We start from the raw sequence: 17,223 nt of genomic DNA, 5'->3' as shown, positions 1-17,223 counted from the left end.
ACAACTGTTAATATTGTTTTTTCCTCAGTGCCTACTGTTAACCACTGGTCTGCACTAACCACTGAGGATGCAGAGATGAACAAGATGCCTTTTAAAGCTCCTAATCCAGAGAAGAAGAGGCCTGAGCACCAGACCTGGGCATGAGGCTGAGGCAGGACTGCCTCTCAGGCCTCAGAGCTTGGAGCAGAGGCATGAGTTAAAGATTGCACTGTGGGAAGGAGGCAGGAAAGAGAGGGGGAAGGCCAAAACCCCAGCCCACGTGAGTTGATGGTCCAAAAAGGATGGATGGGGTGAGACTCTTGGAAGAGTGAGTGCAGAGACCGGGCACCCTGGGGGGCAGGTGGAGGCTGGAGATAGTTCCTGAACTGCAGGTTCTTTTAACAAAACATTGAGACCTCAGATGTAGTGTGAGAGGTGTTAAGGGCTGTTCGGACACTGTTGTCTAGGAGTTTAGAGACTAGTAAGGAAGACCGACACATAAGCAAACAATATTATAAACAATATTATTGAAGTGTTAAGTGTGTGTGCCAAGTCCAGAGGAAGCACAGAAGAGAGGGTGGGTTATGCTGTGGCCTGGGAGGGAAGGGGTGGTGCTTGTGGCAGCAACCAAGGAAGACTTCAGAGACAAGAGCCTAGGAAGCTTTGGAGGATGAGAAAGAATTCATGGGGGTGAGAAATGGAGTAGATGGAGGGTTGGGATCTAAGATGGAGGAATGAAGCAGAATGGTACATGTTTGAGTGTTTTCAATGTTCTGTAACAAATTAGGGCTTTACCTGGGCTGTCGGGGGGTGCGTGGGTGGGGCTGGAGGGGCACCTTGGGATCGTTTCCAAAGGGCTCATATTCCTTATAGAAAGTGGGTCCCACTTGGTATGAGGCAGGCCATCGTGATCTCTGAGCACTCCCCTCCTGTTCTCAGTCTGAGTGAACTGGGTAGGAATACTGGCTTCCAAGTCTCACAGAACTCTGCTGTTCACCAGATGTGGGGCACTGAGAAAATCACCTCACCTTTCTAACCTTAGAGTTTCCTCATTTGAAAAACAGGGATAAAAACGGTCCACACTTAATAGGGTTGTTTTAATAATTAAATGAGGTGAGGGGTGGCTGGGTGGCTCAGTTGGTTAAGGGTCCAACTTGAGCTCAGGTCATGATCTCACAGTTTGTGGGTTCGAGCACTGCGTTGGGCTCTGTGCTGACAGCTCAGAGCCTGGAGCCTGCTTCGGATTCTGTGTCTCCCTCTCTTTCTCTGACCCTCCCCTGCTCATGCTCTGTTTCTTAATAACAAATAAATGTTAAAATTTTTAAATAATTAAATGAGATAATGCATGGAAAGGGCTTTGTATTGAAGCCACTGCACAACACACCTGGGGCACATGTTGTTAAGCATCTAATCATTCATTCACCCATGCATTGGTTCACCATTTAACACCAGACACGAGGAACACAAATATGAACAAGGCCCAGTCCGTGCCCATAAGAAGACCATGCTGAGTATTTGTGTGGGAAGGCAGACCAATAAACAGGTGATTACCATGTGTGTGGTTAAGTGCAATGGCAAAGGCATCCACAGAGTCTTGACAGAAGCACAAATGAAGGGCACACTCATTTCCATAATCATGATCATCATCAGAGCATGGATGAAATGTTGAGGAGAGGTCCCAGTCCCCAGGAATCAGATCAAGACCAGCCTTGAAAGCCAAGTCAAAGTTGTCAGCCTTTATCCTGAAGGCCACGGAGCAATAGAAAAATCTGAAGCAATGGAGGCGGGGGATGTGGTGCTATCTGCATTCAGGAAGGTCACTCTGGCTTCAGGGAGAATGGTTAGGAAGCTATTGAATTCCAGGTGAGAGATAATGAGGTACCATCAAGGAACGGAGGGTCTTAACTCTTAACGAGGCAGCAGAGCCATGATCTAGCAAGGGAGTAAGACTGAGGGGAATTTTCAATCAGAGTTTAGGATACCAAGAATCACTTAAGGAATATTTAATGTAGCTCCTAAAACACACACAAAGTCTGACAAGGACAAATATATGTTTTCACTCATGTGTAGATCTTCAGAAACTTAACAGAAGACCATGGGGGAAGGGTAGGGGAAAAAATAGTTTCAAACAGAGAGGGAGGGAGGCAAACTATAAGAGACTCTTAAATACAGAGAACAAACTGAGGGTGGATGGGGGACTGGAGGAGAGGGGAAAATGGGTACTGAGGATGGCACTTGTTGGAATGAGCACTGGGTATTGTATGTAAGCCAATGTGACAATAAATTATATTCATAAAAATACATTTTCCATTGTCATGTTGTAACTGGTTTATTAAAGGCATTTATGGAAAAAAATAAAGAATGGGATAGCCAACTTTGTCCTTGACACTTTATGATTTAAAAGAACACCTCACCTAAGGCTAGCTAGAATACGATTTCTCTGAATTGGCTTCTCCCATGAACAGTTTTGTTGTTTGAATATCCTGTACTCTGTTTCAGAGAAATTGGATTTGATCCAAGACTATCTTTCCCTTCTATCAATGCATGCCATCAAATTGACCATATCTCAAACCTGGTGAGTGTATTGAGGAAATAGTGGACTGTCATCTCATGCAGTCAATGCTCTATAAACGCTGGGTTTTCTGCTTTCTTTATGTATGATTTGTGTCCAAAGGAGTTGAATATATTTGTCAATGTTATCACTCACAGATTTCCTAATCAAATGCTAGACACTGTCCATCATGTCTTGTATTTAACTTTGGGTTCTCAGAAATGAGGCTTATAGGAAAACTGCATTCGCTTATATCAGTTACTTTTCTTTCTTTTGGCTCTTATGCAGTTTAGTTCCTTGTTGAGCATGTTCTTTGTCCCAGGGCAAAGAAGAATTTCAGAGTGTTTTCCAGATGTGATTTCATTGCTTCCAGTAAACTGTTTCCCTGACCCTTTTGCCCCTCAGGAACCACACTCTTAGCTTCAGGCAGATTGAACGCACGGATCTGCTGCCGCAACTCTGAGTCTCCAGGTCTCTTCTATCCTCCTGGAAATCACAGTTTGAATCAGAAGTTAGGTGATGCCTTCCTCAGGGACTCAACCACATGCATTCAGTGTCCCAGATAGGAAAGTTAACCCTTTCCTACCTTTTTGATATGTGCCATTTATACCTCTGTTTCTTCTGCCCCCATTCCCCCCCGAAATTGGGGTGGACTATATCCTGATGAAGCTTTTGATGCCATATCAAGCCTGTTTGACCTAAAATAATCTGCTTCTAGTAGACAGAAAATAGATGGATTTTGTTTTTTTATCCATTCTGCTACCCTATGTCTTTTGATTGGAGCATTTAGTCCATTTACATTTAGTGTTATTATTGAAAAATATGCCTTTAGAGTCATTGTATCCTTTGTAGGATTCATGCTTGTGGTGGTGTCTCTGGGACTTTGCGTTCCTTGCAACATTTCCCTCATAGGGTCCCCCTCAGGATTTCTTGTAGAGCTGGTTTAGTGGTGATGAATTCTTTCAGTTTTTGTTTATTTGGGAAGACTGATCTCACCTTCTATTCTGAATGACAGGCTTGCTGGATAGAGGATTCTTGGCTACATATTTTTTCTGTTCATCACATTAAAGATTCCCTGCCATCCCTTTCTGGCCCGTCAAGTTTCAGTAGATAGGTCTGTAACCACTCTGATAGGTTTCCCTTTGCATGGTAGGGCCCTTTTATCTCTAGCTGCTTTCAGAATTCTCTCTTTGCCCTTATATTTTGCCAGTTTCCTTTGATATGTCATGCAGAAGATCGATTCAGGTTACATCCAAGGGGAGTTCCCTGTGCCTTTTGGATTGCAATGTCTGTTTCCTTCCCCAAATGGGGGAAGTTCTCTGCTATAATTTGTTCAAGGACTCCTTCAGCACCTTTCCCTCACTCTTCCTCCTCTAGAATTCCTATGATACAGATATTGTTCCATCTGATTGTATCGCTGAGCTCTCAAACTCTCCTTTCATGTTCCTGGATCAGTTTATCTCTCTTTTTCTCAGCTTCCTCTTCTTCTATAATTGTGTCTTCTAATTCACCTATTCTCCTCTCTGTCTCTTCAATCCGTGCATTGGACAGCTCCATTTTATTATGCATCTCATTTATAGCACTTTTTAATTCATCACAACTATTTTTAAGCTCCCTATTCTTTGTAGCAATAGTTTCCCTAATGTCTTCCATGCCTTTTTCAAGTCCAGCGATTAATTTTATGACTATTATTGTAAATTCTTGTTCAGTTATGTTGCTTATATCTGTTTTGAGCAGTTCTTTAGCTGTCATTTCTTCCTGGAATTTCTCTGGAGGAGAGTTCTTCCGTTTTGTCATTTTGGTTAGCTTTCTGTCTCTTCTTAGTTTTAAAAGCTTGTTATGCACTCTGCACCTGTGAGTACTACTGTATTAAAGAAGGCCCTTTGACTGTCCATGGCCTGTCCGTTCAGGAAGTGTTCTTTGAATGGTGTCTCTTGGTCTTTCTTGTTGAGACTTTGGTTATTTTATTTCCCTACTGTAGTGGTATTTGGGACTCTCCACCATGTGTACTTTGGCTTGTTTCTTGAGGCAGCCCTGGAAAAGAAAACAGACAGACAAACACACAGGAAATAAAGGCACACAAATGCACAGACAAATCCAACAAACATGCAAACCGAAAGGAAGAAAGAAAAAGAAAAGNTTGGACAGCTCCATTTTATTATGCATCTCATTTATAGCACTTTTTAATTCATCACAACTATTTTTAAGCTCCCTATTCTTTGTAGCAATAGTTTCCCTAATGTCTTCCATGCCTTTTTCAAGTCCAGCGATTAATTTTATGACTATTATTGTAAATTCTTGTTCAGTTATGTTGCTTATATCTGTTTTGAGCAGTTCTTTAGCTGTCATTTCTTCCTGGAATTTCTCTGGAGGAGAGTTCTTCCGTTTTGTCATTTTGGTTAGCTTTCTGTCTCTTCTTAGTTTTAAAAGCTTGTTATGCACTCTGCACCTGTGAGTACTACTGTATTAAAGAAGGCCCTTTGACTGTCCATGGCCTGTCCGTTCAGGAAGTGTTCTTTGAATGGTGTCTCTTGGTCTTTCTTGTTGAGACTTTGGTTATTTTATTTCCCTACTGTAGTGGTATTTGGGACTCTCCACCATGTGTACTTTGGCTTGTTTCTTGAGGCAGCCCTGGAAAAGAAAACAGACAGACAAACACACAGGAAATAAAGGCACACAAATGCACAGACAAATCCAACAAACATGCAAACCGAAAGGAAGAAAGAAAAAGAAAAGAAAAAAAGAAGGGAAAAAAGAGGAAGGAGGAAAAACAAATAATAAAAATTTAAAAATAAAGTATAAAAGAGAAGAAAATAAAAGAAAAAAGAAAAAAACCAAAAAGACAAAGGATAGTCTAAAAGCATAAAACCAAAATTCCCAGCTACAAATAGAGAGCAGGGTGTATGCAGTGCTGGTGGAAGAGCATATACAAAGAGAGAAATGACAGGGCGGGGAGGAAGCGAAAATGGAAGAGAAATGACCAGGCAGAGAGACTAAGAGGCTTAATTCAGAGAGAGAAAGAGGAGAATATGGTTAGAGGTGAGGAGAAAGAAACGAAGATAATGTTACTCAGAGAAACTATATAGTCTGATTGCTCCAGAGACAGACAGAAAAGTAGTGGTGGAGGTATAGAATATACATGTAGAGAATGCATTAAATGTGACTGTTTAAGCAAACCAGTGACCGGAGTGCCCAGTCCAGCAGAGGGGAGGGATACAAATGAGACAAGGGAAAATATATCTGAATAGAAAGAATTGATCTAGAATTAATCACGGTAGTGCATCCATGTTGGTCTTGCCCGGGTCTCTGGTAAAAAACAAACAAACAAACAAACACCAAAAAAAACAAAAACCAGCTCTCTAGCGGGGATGGGTGTGGTTTGGTGTAGGCGGGTCTTAGCCTCCACTGCATCCGGGGCGCTCCCTGAGGCCCCACCCTGGTGGTTGTGGGGAGGAAAATGGCGGAGCCCTAGTCCCTTCTGGAACCAAGCGTTGCAACTCACTCTTTTGGGTCTGAAAGCCGTGTGCTACGGGCGTAGCTGAGGTGGGCTGTGCTCTATATCCCAAGCCAGGCCTCGTTTCCAGATCTTAGTCCGCGCGCCCCACTGACACCGCCAGAAATAAGCCTGTAGGCCAACTCTTCGAGCAGTGTCAGGCCTCTCGCTTCCCCACTGGGGACTAAGCCGAGCCAGAAAAGCGGCGGAGTGCTTTCAGGTGCGCTGCTTCCCCTCCAGGTCTGGTGAGTGAGGAGCGGTTTTTTCCGGGGTCGCGTGGGACCAGTGCGTCCTGCTCAAGGTCAGCTGGACAGCTGGAAACCGGATCCCTCTGTGTCCTGAGCCGAGTCATTTCTCTTCTCCAGCGACAGGGACAGTGCCTCGAGCAGTTTCAACCACTCTTTCTTTCCCCCTCGACTCACCGCGGCTCCCCACAAAGGGGGCTCCCTCCCCTCCCTCCGTGTCTCTGGTCCTGGTCTGTTTTTATCTTCCCCAGTTCGCACTCACGCTATAAGGTTTTCTCAGCAGACTCTGTCTCCTTTTCCTCCCAAGGTCCTGGATTCTGTAAGGGTTCCTATGGCTTCAGGCCTTCTCCGTGTGAGAGATGGCGGCGAGTGAAATGTACGGAGCTCCCTACTTCTCCGCCATATTGCCTCCTCCCTAAAATAAGCTGTTTCTAGAGTGCGTGGGTGGCTCAGTAGGTTGAGCATCTACCTCTTGATTTTGGCTCAGGTCATGATCGCAGGATTGTGAGATTGAGTCCTGTCGGTGTCTCTGTTGGGCATGAAGCCTGCTTGTGATTCTCTCTCTCCCTCTACCACTTATGCTCTATAATAAATAAATAAATAGATAGATAGATAGATAGATAAGAAGCTAGCTAGCTAGCTTCTCCAGGGTATAAACACAAAGCTATTTGGCCCAAGACATATCCAGATTCCAAGAACTCCTGAAGCCCTATTTCTCTTGAGACTATGCTCAGATTCACCCTGTAAGTCCTTCCTCTGTAGTAGTTATTAGTGACAAACTCATGCAAAGCTTCCAAATCCATATTGGAGAGTAGATTTCAGTTAAAGGGAAATGTGCTATGGCAATTACTTTGTACGTGTCTTGACGTGAAAACAAATCAGTACATCCAAGATGTTAAGAGTCTGGTTATGAAACAGAATACTCAGAATATATTTTATCAGCTAAGATGGATGTTAATTCAAAACTCATACTACAGCATGTCTCTGAGGTATCTATAATTTAAAGAAAAGGGACTCTCTTACTTGAGGCTTGTGGGAGGTATGGTGGATGGGAGGCCTAGAAAGAAAGCAGAAGATTGGAAATGTCATTCTGTCATTGCAGAGGCTGAAGGGAGTCTCTCTTAGGGGGTGTGGATGGGGAAGAATGAATTGAACACTTATTGCTTATTGAACACTCTGTGCTGGGGCCNTCCTAATCCTCCTATACGTGCAAACATATGATATTTGTCCTTCTCTTTGCAGACATCTTTTTAAATCTTTTTTTTTAACATAGATTTTATTTTTTAGAGTGGTTGTAGGGTCACGGAAATGTTGAGCAGAAGGTACAGAGCTTTCCCACACATGCTTAGCTTCATCTATTATCCACTTCCCCTACCATTGAGGTACACTTGTTATAACTGATGAACCACATCGAGACATCATCACCCAAAATCCATAGTTTACATTAGGGTTCCCGCTGGGTGTTGTGCTTCCTATGGGTTTGGACAAATGTATAATGACATGTATCCATCATTATAATATCTTATGAGATATTTTTACTGCTCTAAAAATCCTCTGTACTCTGCCTATTCATGCCTACCTCCTCACTAACCCCTGACAACCCTTGGTAACTCCTGATCTTTTTACTATCCCCACAGCTTTGCCTTTTCCAGAAATTCATCCTGCTGGAATCATACAAAATGTAGATTTTTCAGACTGGCTTCTTTCACTTAGTAATGTGCATTTAAGTTTCCTCCATATCTTTTCATTGATTGCTAGCTTGTTTCCTTTTAATGCTGCATAATATTATAGTGTTTGGACGTACCATAGTTTATTTACTCACTAACCTACTGAAAGACATCGTGGGTGCTTCCAAGGTTGGACAATTATGAATAAGGCTGTTATAAACATTCATGTGAAGATTTTTGTCTGGACGTATGTCTTTAAGTCTTTTGGGTAAATATCTAAGAGCATGATTGCTGTATTGTATGGTAAGAGTGTTTTTTCTTTTTTTAGTTTTATTGAGGTATAATTGACAAATAAACTTGTAAGATGTTTAATGTGTGCTGTATTCATTCATTTCCCTGATGACATATGATGTGGATCATCTTTTCATATGCTTATTTTTCCTCTGTATATTTTCTCTGATGGGGTGTCTCTTGAGATCTTTTACCCATTTTTTAATCAGGTTGTTTGTTTTCTTGGTGTTGAGTTTTAAAAGTTCTTTGTATATGTTGGATAACCATCCTTTATCAGATGTCTTTTGCAAAAATACTTCCCAGTCTAGTTTCTGTTCTCATTCACTAGACAGCATCTTTAACAGAGCAGGAATTTTTACTTTTTGAGTCCAGCTTAGCAATTATTCCTTTCATGCACTGTGCCTCTGGTGTTGTATTGAAAAGCTTATCATCAACTCAAGATCATCTAGATTTTGCTGCTATGTCATCCTTTAAATCTTCTTAACAGTCCCTCTATCCCTGTTTTACAGATCCAGGCTTAGAGAGGACGAGTGATTCTTCAATGCCACTAAGTGGTAGGACTGGATTCAAACACAGGTCTGTCAACCTTAAAGCCAAACCAAAAGGCTGTCTTCTTATTCCATGGCTGCTGCCTCCAGAACAACTCCCGACGGCAATCAGATCGGATCTCCTCCAGGGTTGGATGAGGTCTCTGTGAAGATTCTAGGTCACAGAATAGAGCATGCAGAAGAATGAGGACTCCCTTTGCCTTTTTGACTCAAAGACCTGCTCCTGATTATCTTCATGTGCCTGAAGGGTACTCCTCCTGCATCATTTTCATTCATTTACATAGGCAGCTCAGTGAGGGTGATTATCTCTAAAATTCTGGCTGAACTGAGTGACTGAGCTCCTCGTTTTTGCTGGTAAGATTTGAGAGAATTTGGGGGAGATGGCTCATGACCAAATGGAGAATTAGTGAGGTTTTACAATGTTGTTATAAACTTTATTATGTGAGTTGATTGTTTCATGTAGCCTCATAAAACAAGTTGGAGATGGCGGAGGGTGATTACATCACTCCCTCTGCCCTCCCAGTAGAGATGAAGCTTTCTGTAGGGCTCAGGAACTTTCCTGATGCTCCACTCAGGCCAGCCCAGTTTTCAGATTTTAATATGTTCCCATAATAGGTGTGGAGAAAAAACGAAGAAGAAGGGAGGAAACCCATTAGGCCAACTTGTTGCACTGTCATTCTTGACAAAGATGAATGACTAATGTCACAGCTGAGCACCAAAATGTACAGAAACAGGCCTGTTTGGCTTGGGTAGTAAATAAATAAGCCAGTTACACATTTCTTGGATGGCAGGCAAAAGTTTTGTCATCATCGACCTCCCCCCATCATTTGCTCTGCTTACACAAGTTGTCAGCCTCTGTCCCAACCCCAAGCTACCAAAGGGGGAGGAGCTGGGCCCTATTCATTCCTTATTTATAATTAGCTTCAAGTGAGGGGGAGGGACAGGCAAGGCTGCCTCCTGCGCAGGCCGCTTGCCTGGGTTACATCCACAAATGCCTCGGAAGCAGCAGGCTGACTGCGTCTTTCTCTTCACATTCCTGGGTCTGTCTGGGCTGGTTGGTGCAGTTACCAGAACATACCACATTGGGATTGTGGAAGAATACTGGAACTATGTGCCCCAAGGGAAGAACGTTATTACTGGGGAAAGTTTTTCAGAAGACAAGTGAGTAAAGTTGGGGTTGCCATAGACTCCTAGGTTTGGCTTTTTTCTTGACTCTGCATGGAGAAGGTTATAGTCCTTGGTTGATTATGGTGGGGAGGAGTTGATCTAAACCAAGTGAAGGGGTTTTGTGTTGGTTTGAAGAGCACTCACAAGGGTGGGTATGCAATGTAGACGAAACATCCTTAGCCCTACCTATTTGTTGAGCTGTCTATTCACAGCCTTGTCTGTGAAGTACTGTCTACACAACCAGGTGTTTTTGATAATGGCTCACTCCATAAAAGGACAATTTTTACTGGGCACTACTAGGGACTTCCAGGGGGTTCTGGACTCAGTATGTTAAAAAAATAAAGGAAACCCTTGGGATGAGCATTTTAGAACTTTTATGAATTCTCTACCATTAAAACACAGTGTTTTCTAAGTTTTTATTTTTGGAATGAAGATTGGAGATAAGTAAAGTATGCAATAGGTAGTTATGTTTCGTTTTTCTTTTGCAACATTTAAAAGCGGGGCAGTTACAATAAATTTGGCTGGTATTTTAAGAGTTCCCTCGAGGCTTTTAGAAATGGCTTTTTCACTTGTTGAAAGATTTGTGACAGCGAACTCATTCAGTCTCAGAGAAATATTCTAGTCCCTAGACCTGTGACATAGCTGGGTAAGATGGTATCAGAGCATTGTATGTCCCTGATTTTTTATTTTTTGCAGAAAGTAGCCCTTGCTCTTCCTTTTTCTCTCAGGGTCCGGTGTCTTATATTTCTTATTTGTTCCCTGGATCTCCCTCTGAAGTTATCTCCTGGCTTTAGAAGCTGCAATTCATACGTTCAACTTAGTGGCAACTAAGATGAGATGTTCTGGCAACCACTGTTGAATGGTCAGATATACTGGCTTCTTTCTGATAAGCAGAGCCCAGTTCATTCAACATCCAAGTTCTACTTTCTACGGGCGCCTGGGTGGCTCAGTCGGTTAAGCGTCCCACTTCGGCTCAGGTCATGATGTCACGGTTCGTGTCTTCGAGCCCTGCCTTGGGCTCTGTGCTGACAGCTAGCTAAGAGCCTGGAGACTGTTCCAGATTCTGTGTCTCCCTCTCTCACTGGCCCTCCACTGCTCACGCTGTCTCTCTCTCTCTCTCTCTCTCTCTCTCTCTTTCAGAAACAAATAAAAAAAATTTAAAAAAAATTTTTTTACCAAGTTCTACTTTCTAAAGATGAAGTTAGTTGCTAACATTCAGGAATTCCCTGGGTCTCCCAACAAGTTAAGAGCCAGGCCCCCCTGTCCTGGGGAAAGACCAAAGAGCCAGTTGGCTTAGACACACATCTTCCGGGTTTTCTAACAATACAATGGTGGTACGGTCATGTTTGGTTAGAGAAGAATAAAATTTGTGCCAGCCAGGCTGCCGAGAAAGACTCTTCCTAAAGCCTTGTACCAGGAAACTTAATGTCCAGGGGGCTGTTTCCAAAGACAGCTCTTGACTTCCTTTAATCTTATATCTGTTGACCATTGGTTGTGGTAGTCTTTACTGTGACAAATGGATATGGGAGTGAGAGGTTACCTGAACTGCCAGTGACCTTTCCCAAAATAGAGCTCTGCTGTCCTCAAAAAGGGCTCAATAGAAAACCATCATAGTGAGCAGCTATTGAACGTGAGACTGTTCAAGATGTGCACACTGAGCGTAGTGAGTATAGTCTTTAAGCACAATGAAATACTGGATTGCCTTTCCACATGGCTGAGTAAAAAACTTAGAAGTCTATATTTCTCCTAAAATGTCAGTAGAACTGTTTGTGAGTATTTGTTCTAACCCAGGAATTTCACCAAAGACTTTCAGTTCATTATTGCTTGTAGATTATTCCCCAGAACTGAGGTTCTGAGGTTAAGTATTGTTGGAGTTTACAGAGTAAAGGCAGCACCAAACTCACATTGCTCCAGAGCCCACATTTTTTTTACCATGCAACCTGCTTCTTGGTAAAGGTAATTCCACTGAGTTAAACTCAGCTTTGACGGCAGACAGAGATTCCAATGAAAGGAACTTTCTAGAGAGTCCCAGTTCTTGCTAAAGGTAGGTTTAGTCTCATGGGTCACTCTTCCCAGAGAGACATTGAAAATGATCACTGGTGTCGGTGGCCAAACTGGTTACCTGGGTTCATTCAAAAACCCAAAGTACTTTAAATGACCCAAATTCTACACTGGTGTTTCCACTAAAGCTGAGTGTGGGAAGACATTAGGGCCTCTCTGTTGCTCATTTCAGCCAGAACATGGTGCTTTGAGGAACATACGATAAAGTGTATGAAAATAATTATGGTGAAAAAGAAAAAAATAGGCACGACTAAGTCATGGTTTGGTATCAGTTTAGAGTGGGGTGGTTTAACAAATGCTGTGTCCCCACAGGAGAGGACTCTTGCCCTTCCGGCACAGCTGGCTTTATGGATGTCATGTTTGCAATGCTGAAGTCCCCAAATGTTACCTTTTCATGGGTACAGGGATGGCGTTTGTGCAGGGCTGCTTCCTGATTCTTAAAGGGGAGCCTGGGTTACGCAGTGCATAGTGGCTTTTATTAGCAATCATGTCCGGCAGGCTGCCGGTGTGGCAGGTGGCCCAGGGCAAGGCCCTGAGAGGGCACACTTGGAGTGGGGTGCTGACTCTTGCTTGAGGAACACAGGACACATGTCATGATTCACATGTGTCACAGCTGCCACAGGTGTCACATGGGAAGATGCCACAGTTGTGGGACATAGAGAGTTCAGTACGTGTATTCTACTTTGTGCCATTTCCCCAGAAACAAGGAGTCATCTTGGATAATGTGACCATGCCTCTCACTCAGCCTCCTGCACTTCTGGGGGCAGTCAGTCTGCTGTTGAAGATATTTAGATCCAGACAAATGCCTGATATTCAGGGGTCTGAGAGAGCCAGGGATCTAGTATCCCACTATAAGGGGGAAGAGCCTGACATGGGAATCAGGAGACCTCACTTCTAGTCCTTGCTCTGCCCCCAACTTGCTGTGAAACCTCGAACATCTCACATCATCTCTCAGTTTCCCTAATTTGTATAACAAAGTAGTTGAACTATAATCCCTAAAGTCACTTGAGAAGCATAATTCCAAGGAATCAAAAATAATTTTTGAAACTGAATGAAAAACATTTTATTTGATTCACTGGTTTTAGATAGATTTTCACAATGGTGAAAGAGAGAAGATTTGCAAATGTTCCATCTAAGAATCAGAGTTGGAGAAGGTCTGAGAATGGGGATGTGTGACAAATTTCGAAGTATTCTGTATTTTTATTTCTCTATCCACTTCCCCCCTGTTCCTTAAGAACTAAAGCTTTTCTCTGCAACCCCAGCTTATTCTGATCTCTTTCCTTCCTCATGGTTCATGGAGCTTAGCGTCTTTCTTAAGCCCGGGACACAGCATTTTCCTCACCCCGCACTGCTGTGTGGGTGTTTGATGTGCACTGGTCACCTCTGCAGCTGACAGATAAGCACCGTGATGGTAGTGAAGGAGGCCCAGAGCGCATCTGATACTGCCCCTTACCCACACAAAGCTTTGTTGATGACAATGATTTATGGAGGACTGAGCACAAGCCTATTCCTTTGGAATCATTACAGTAAAAACTATTCACTTTGTCAATTTAGTTATTTCATTGCTTAATCTTTGATTATGAGGATGGAGAAAATTAGGGGGACGGAATGGTGAGTGCCAAAGTTTCAGTGATTTAAAAAAGCTTGGAAACCAAAATTAGGCAGTGCCAAGAGCCTAATAAATCCTGATTCATAAGGATAAAATAGGAAGTACGTTGACATCATTTTTTCCCCAAGATCCCATAGCAGTCAGAAGGTCCAGTTTAATACTTTCCTTCTTGGTATCTCTGCTTAATCAGAGTTCAGAAATATAACAGAGACTGTACTCACTATCATTTCCTAGAAAGCACAAAATTTAGGAGTTATATTCTATTTAGAAATATTTTATCCAGATGAATATATTTCACCCATTCTCCTTTGGGCCTAATGGGGACACCGGGATCCTTTGATTTGCCTGGGGATGGTGTCAGCATTTGATCCATTCGTGCCTGTCCTGTTCAGGCTCATAAAGCGCTTAATTAAGGTGTACCTGTGCTTCGGTGGTAAAGCCTGGTCTTTAATGGAACCAGAGTGGGGTCACCTTATTTAAAGCTGCAATTCTCACCAAAGACCTCATTAGGCAACCAGCACACATGCAGGATTTTTCTTCCCAGGAAAATGGGGGTTTTTACATGTGGTAACTCACAGGCAGAACCCACGGACATGGGTGAGGCTGACCACTGGTCAAATCCCAAGTTTGTAGGGTCTGTTAAGGAATTTACCTAACCATATCATTGTGTCAGCCAAGTTTATGACAAAGGATTTTTGGTACCCCCTTGATGAAGGCCCTAGGATAGACATAAGGGAGAGACCTATGTATTTATCTAAAAGAAGAGCCAACTGAAGGGAAGCAGGTGGGGGAAGAGAGAGTCTTCTATAGTCTTTGAAATACAGGGAAGGGTATCATCTTATTTGGGCTTGATCTTAGATGGTGACTTTCAAATCTCAACCTCCATTGTATCAGCAAAAAAATCATGTGTTGAGTGTGATGCCACATGAATATCTTGGGGCTGCTGTTATTCCCTATATCAGATGGTGACAGATTTGGTTACCAGTAGAGACCAGAATAGAATGGTTTAAACAAATTAGGTTTTTGTATTCTGTTATAAAAGAAACCCGGAGTTGGGCAGTCTAAGGTTGGTGAGACAGGTGGTGTGATAGTATTTCAGGGGCCTTCTCTCTCTCTCTCTCTCTCTATATATATATATAGATAGATATAGATATAGATATAGATAATATATAATATATATAATATATATATAGATATAGACATATATATATTATTTAGCATATTGTGCAATAATGATTTCAGGACTAGATTCCAGTGATTCATCCCCTACACATAACACCCAGTGCTCATCCCAACAAGTGTTAGCCCATCCCCCCCAACCCTCCAGCAACCCCCAGTTTGTTCTCTGTATTTAAGAGTCTCTTATGTTTTGCCCCCTCCCTGTTTTTATATTATTTTTGCTTCCCTTCCCTTATATTCATCTGTTTTGTATCCTAAATTCCACATGTGAGTGAAGTTGTATGATATTTGTCTTTCTCTGACTAATTTCATTTAGCACAATACACTCTAGTTCTGTCCACCTTGTTGCAGATGGCAAGATTTCATTCTTTTTGATTGCTGAGTAATACTCCAATGTGTATGTATACCACATCTTCTTCATTCATCTGTTGATGGACATTTGGGCTCTTTCCATACTTTGGCTATTGGCGATAGTGCTGCTATAAACATTGGGTGCATGTGCCCCTTCGAATCAGACTCCTGTATCCTTTGGATAAATACCTAGTAGTGCAATTGCTGGGTCATAGGGTAGTTATATTTTTAATTTTTTGAGGAACCTCCATACTGTTTTCCAGAGTGGCTGCACCAGTTTGCATTCCCACCAGCAGTGCAAAAGAGATCCTTTCTCTGCATCCTCACCAACATCTGTTGTTGCCAGAGTTGTTAATGTTAGCCATTCTGATGGGTATGGGGTGGTATCTCATTGTGGTTTTGATTTGTATTTCCCTAAAGATGAGTGATGTTGAGCATTTTTTCATGTGTCTGTTAGCCATCTGGATGACCCATAATCCTTAGCATGTGACTTCACTCCTATAGGTAGTTCATGGTCACAGTATGGCTGCTGGAACTCCAGCCCTCATGTCTATGTTCCAGAAAGGAAGGGAGGAAGGGAAACGGTAAAAAGGGTACAATGCCTGCTGCATTATCCCATTAGCCCTTTAAAGGGGTCTCATGGAAACCCCACACAACCAATTCTATGTACATCTCACTGGATACCCAAAGCCACAAAGGGGGCTCAGAAATACAGGCTTCTAGTTTTGTGTTTTTCTTTCTGAGTAAAAGCAGGCTTTGATTATGTTACTAAGAAGCAGGGGAACATAAATACTGCAAGGCAGCAGGCAGTCCCTGCCACCGTCTCTTACCCCAGTTCTCCCTGTTTCCTTCCCATCCTTCACACACACCCTCTTGGTCCCCCTCTGCCTTTTCCCACTTCCAGATGGTGGGGATCTAAGGCCTGGTTAGTGAGATTTGAGAGAACTCACAGACAATGTAATAGCTAACCATCACTGTACCCTCACTACATTCCGGGAATTGTCATAAAAGCTTTTCATGCCAAGCAGTGAAGTGACAGATGTCCTGTCCCAGGTCAGGGGGACCAGGAGTCCCAGGGTGGGTTTCCCTAGCAGTGGTCTAACAGAGATACCACAGCAGCCTGGCTTGCTGGGGAAGTATGCTCTGGCATCAACTGACAAGCTTACAATTCTTGTTTTACCAACAGAGTAAGTATCTGAATCTCTCTTTGCCTCAATAGCCTTGTCAGTAAAATGGAGATAATGATAGCACTAGCTTTGGGGGTATATGAGTTCCCTGTGGTTGGTGTTACAGATTATCACAAACTGGGTGGCTTAAACCAAAAGAAATTTATTCTCTTCTAGTTCTAGAGGCAGAAGTCTGAAATCAAGATTGTTGGCAGGGCCACACTCCCTCTGGAGGCTTGAAGGAGAATTCATTTATTGGCTTTTCCAGCTTCCAGTAGAAGCTGCTGGCAATCCTTGGTTGTGGTGCCATGGCTCTGGCCTCTACCTACATTTTTCTATCACCTTCTCTGTGTGTATCTCATCTTTCTCCTCATCTCAAAACTTAACTTAATCACATCTGCAAAGACTCTTTTTCTGAATAACGGGATCAGGACTGGAACTTATCTTTGGAAGCCATTATCTGCCCACTCCAGGGAGCAGAAATCAGGAGGCTCAGATGACATAGGATCTGTGAATGTGCTCAGATGTGGTGCCTGGCACTGTGGGTTTGCTTGCAAGAAATGTTAGCCATCATGGTAGCTCTCCTATCTTGAGGGATCTCTGGAGAGCAGAAGCTCTGTGGAAAAGAGAGTGCAAATGGTCACATTTCCCTCTTTCTAATTAGAGCTTTGCCATGGCTCCCACTAACTGAGCACCCCCTCTCCCAGGCCCTGTGCAAGGGGCTCCATATCGCCTCCTTTTCGCCTCATGATGGCTCTGTCATGGTCACCAGTTTCAGCCAAGGCAAATGGGGTTTAGACAAGTTGCTTTCCCCAAGATCTCACAGCACCAAGTAGGGAAGCTTCAATTCAAGTCTACTCTCTTCTCCCTTTACTGCATAAATCTGTTTTTAAACCACCTGTGTGTGTTCTGTGGG

At 42.9% G+C, this 17,223-nt stretch overlaps 1 protein-coding gene across 1 annotated transcript in view; it reads left to right on the top strand.

Annotated features, from left to right (window-relative positions):
* Window positions 1-9,765: 9,765 nt before the first annotated feature.
* The window catches only part of HEPHL1 (hephaestin like 1), an 81,026-nt gene continuing 73,568 nt past the window's right edge, over window positions 9,766-17,223 (top strand). The window contains exon 1 of the mRNA XM_077780616.1: window positions 9,766-9,935. Within this exon, the coding sequence (XP_077636742.1) occupies window positions 9,766-9,935 (170 nt within the window). The remainder of the gene's footprint in view (window positions 9,936-17,223) is intronic.

The sequence above is a fragment of the Crocuta crocuta genome, unplaced genomic scaffold, assembly GCF_008692635.1.
Source record: "Crocuta crocuta isolate KB4526 unplaced genomic scaffold, BGI_CrCroc_1.0 scaffold78, whole genome shotgun sequence".
In the NCBI taxonomy this organism is placed as follows: Eukaryota; Metazoa; Chordata; class Mammalia; order Carnivora; family Hyaenidae; genus Crocuta; species Crocuta crocuta.
Note: the sequence above shows the minus strand (reverse complement) of the source record. Positions and strands in the feature narration are given on the sequence as shown.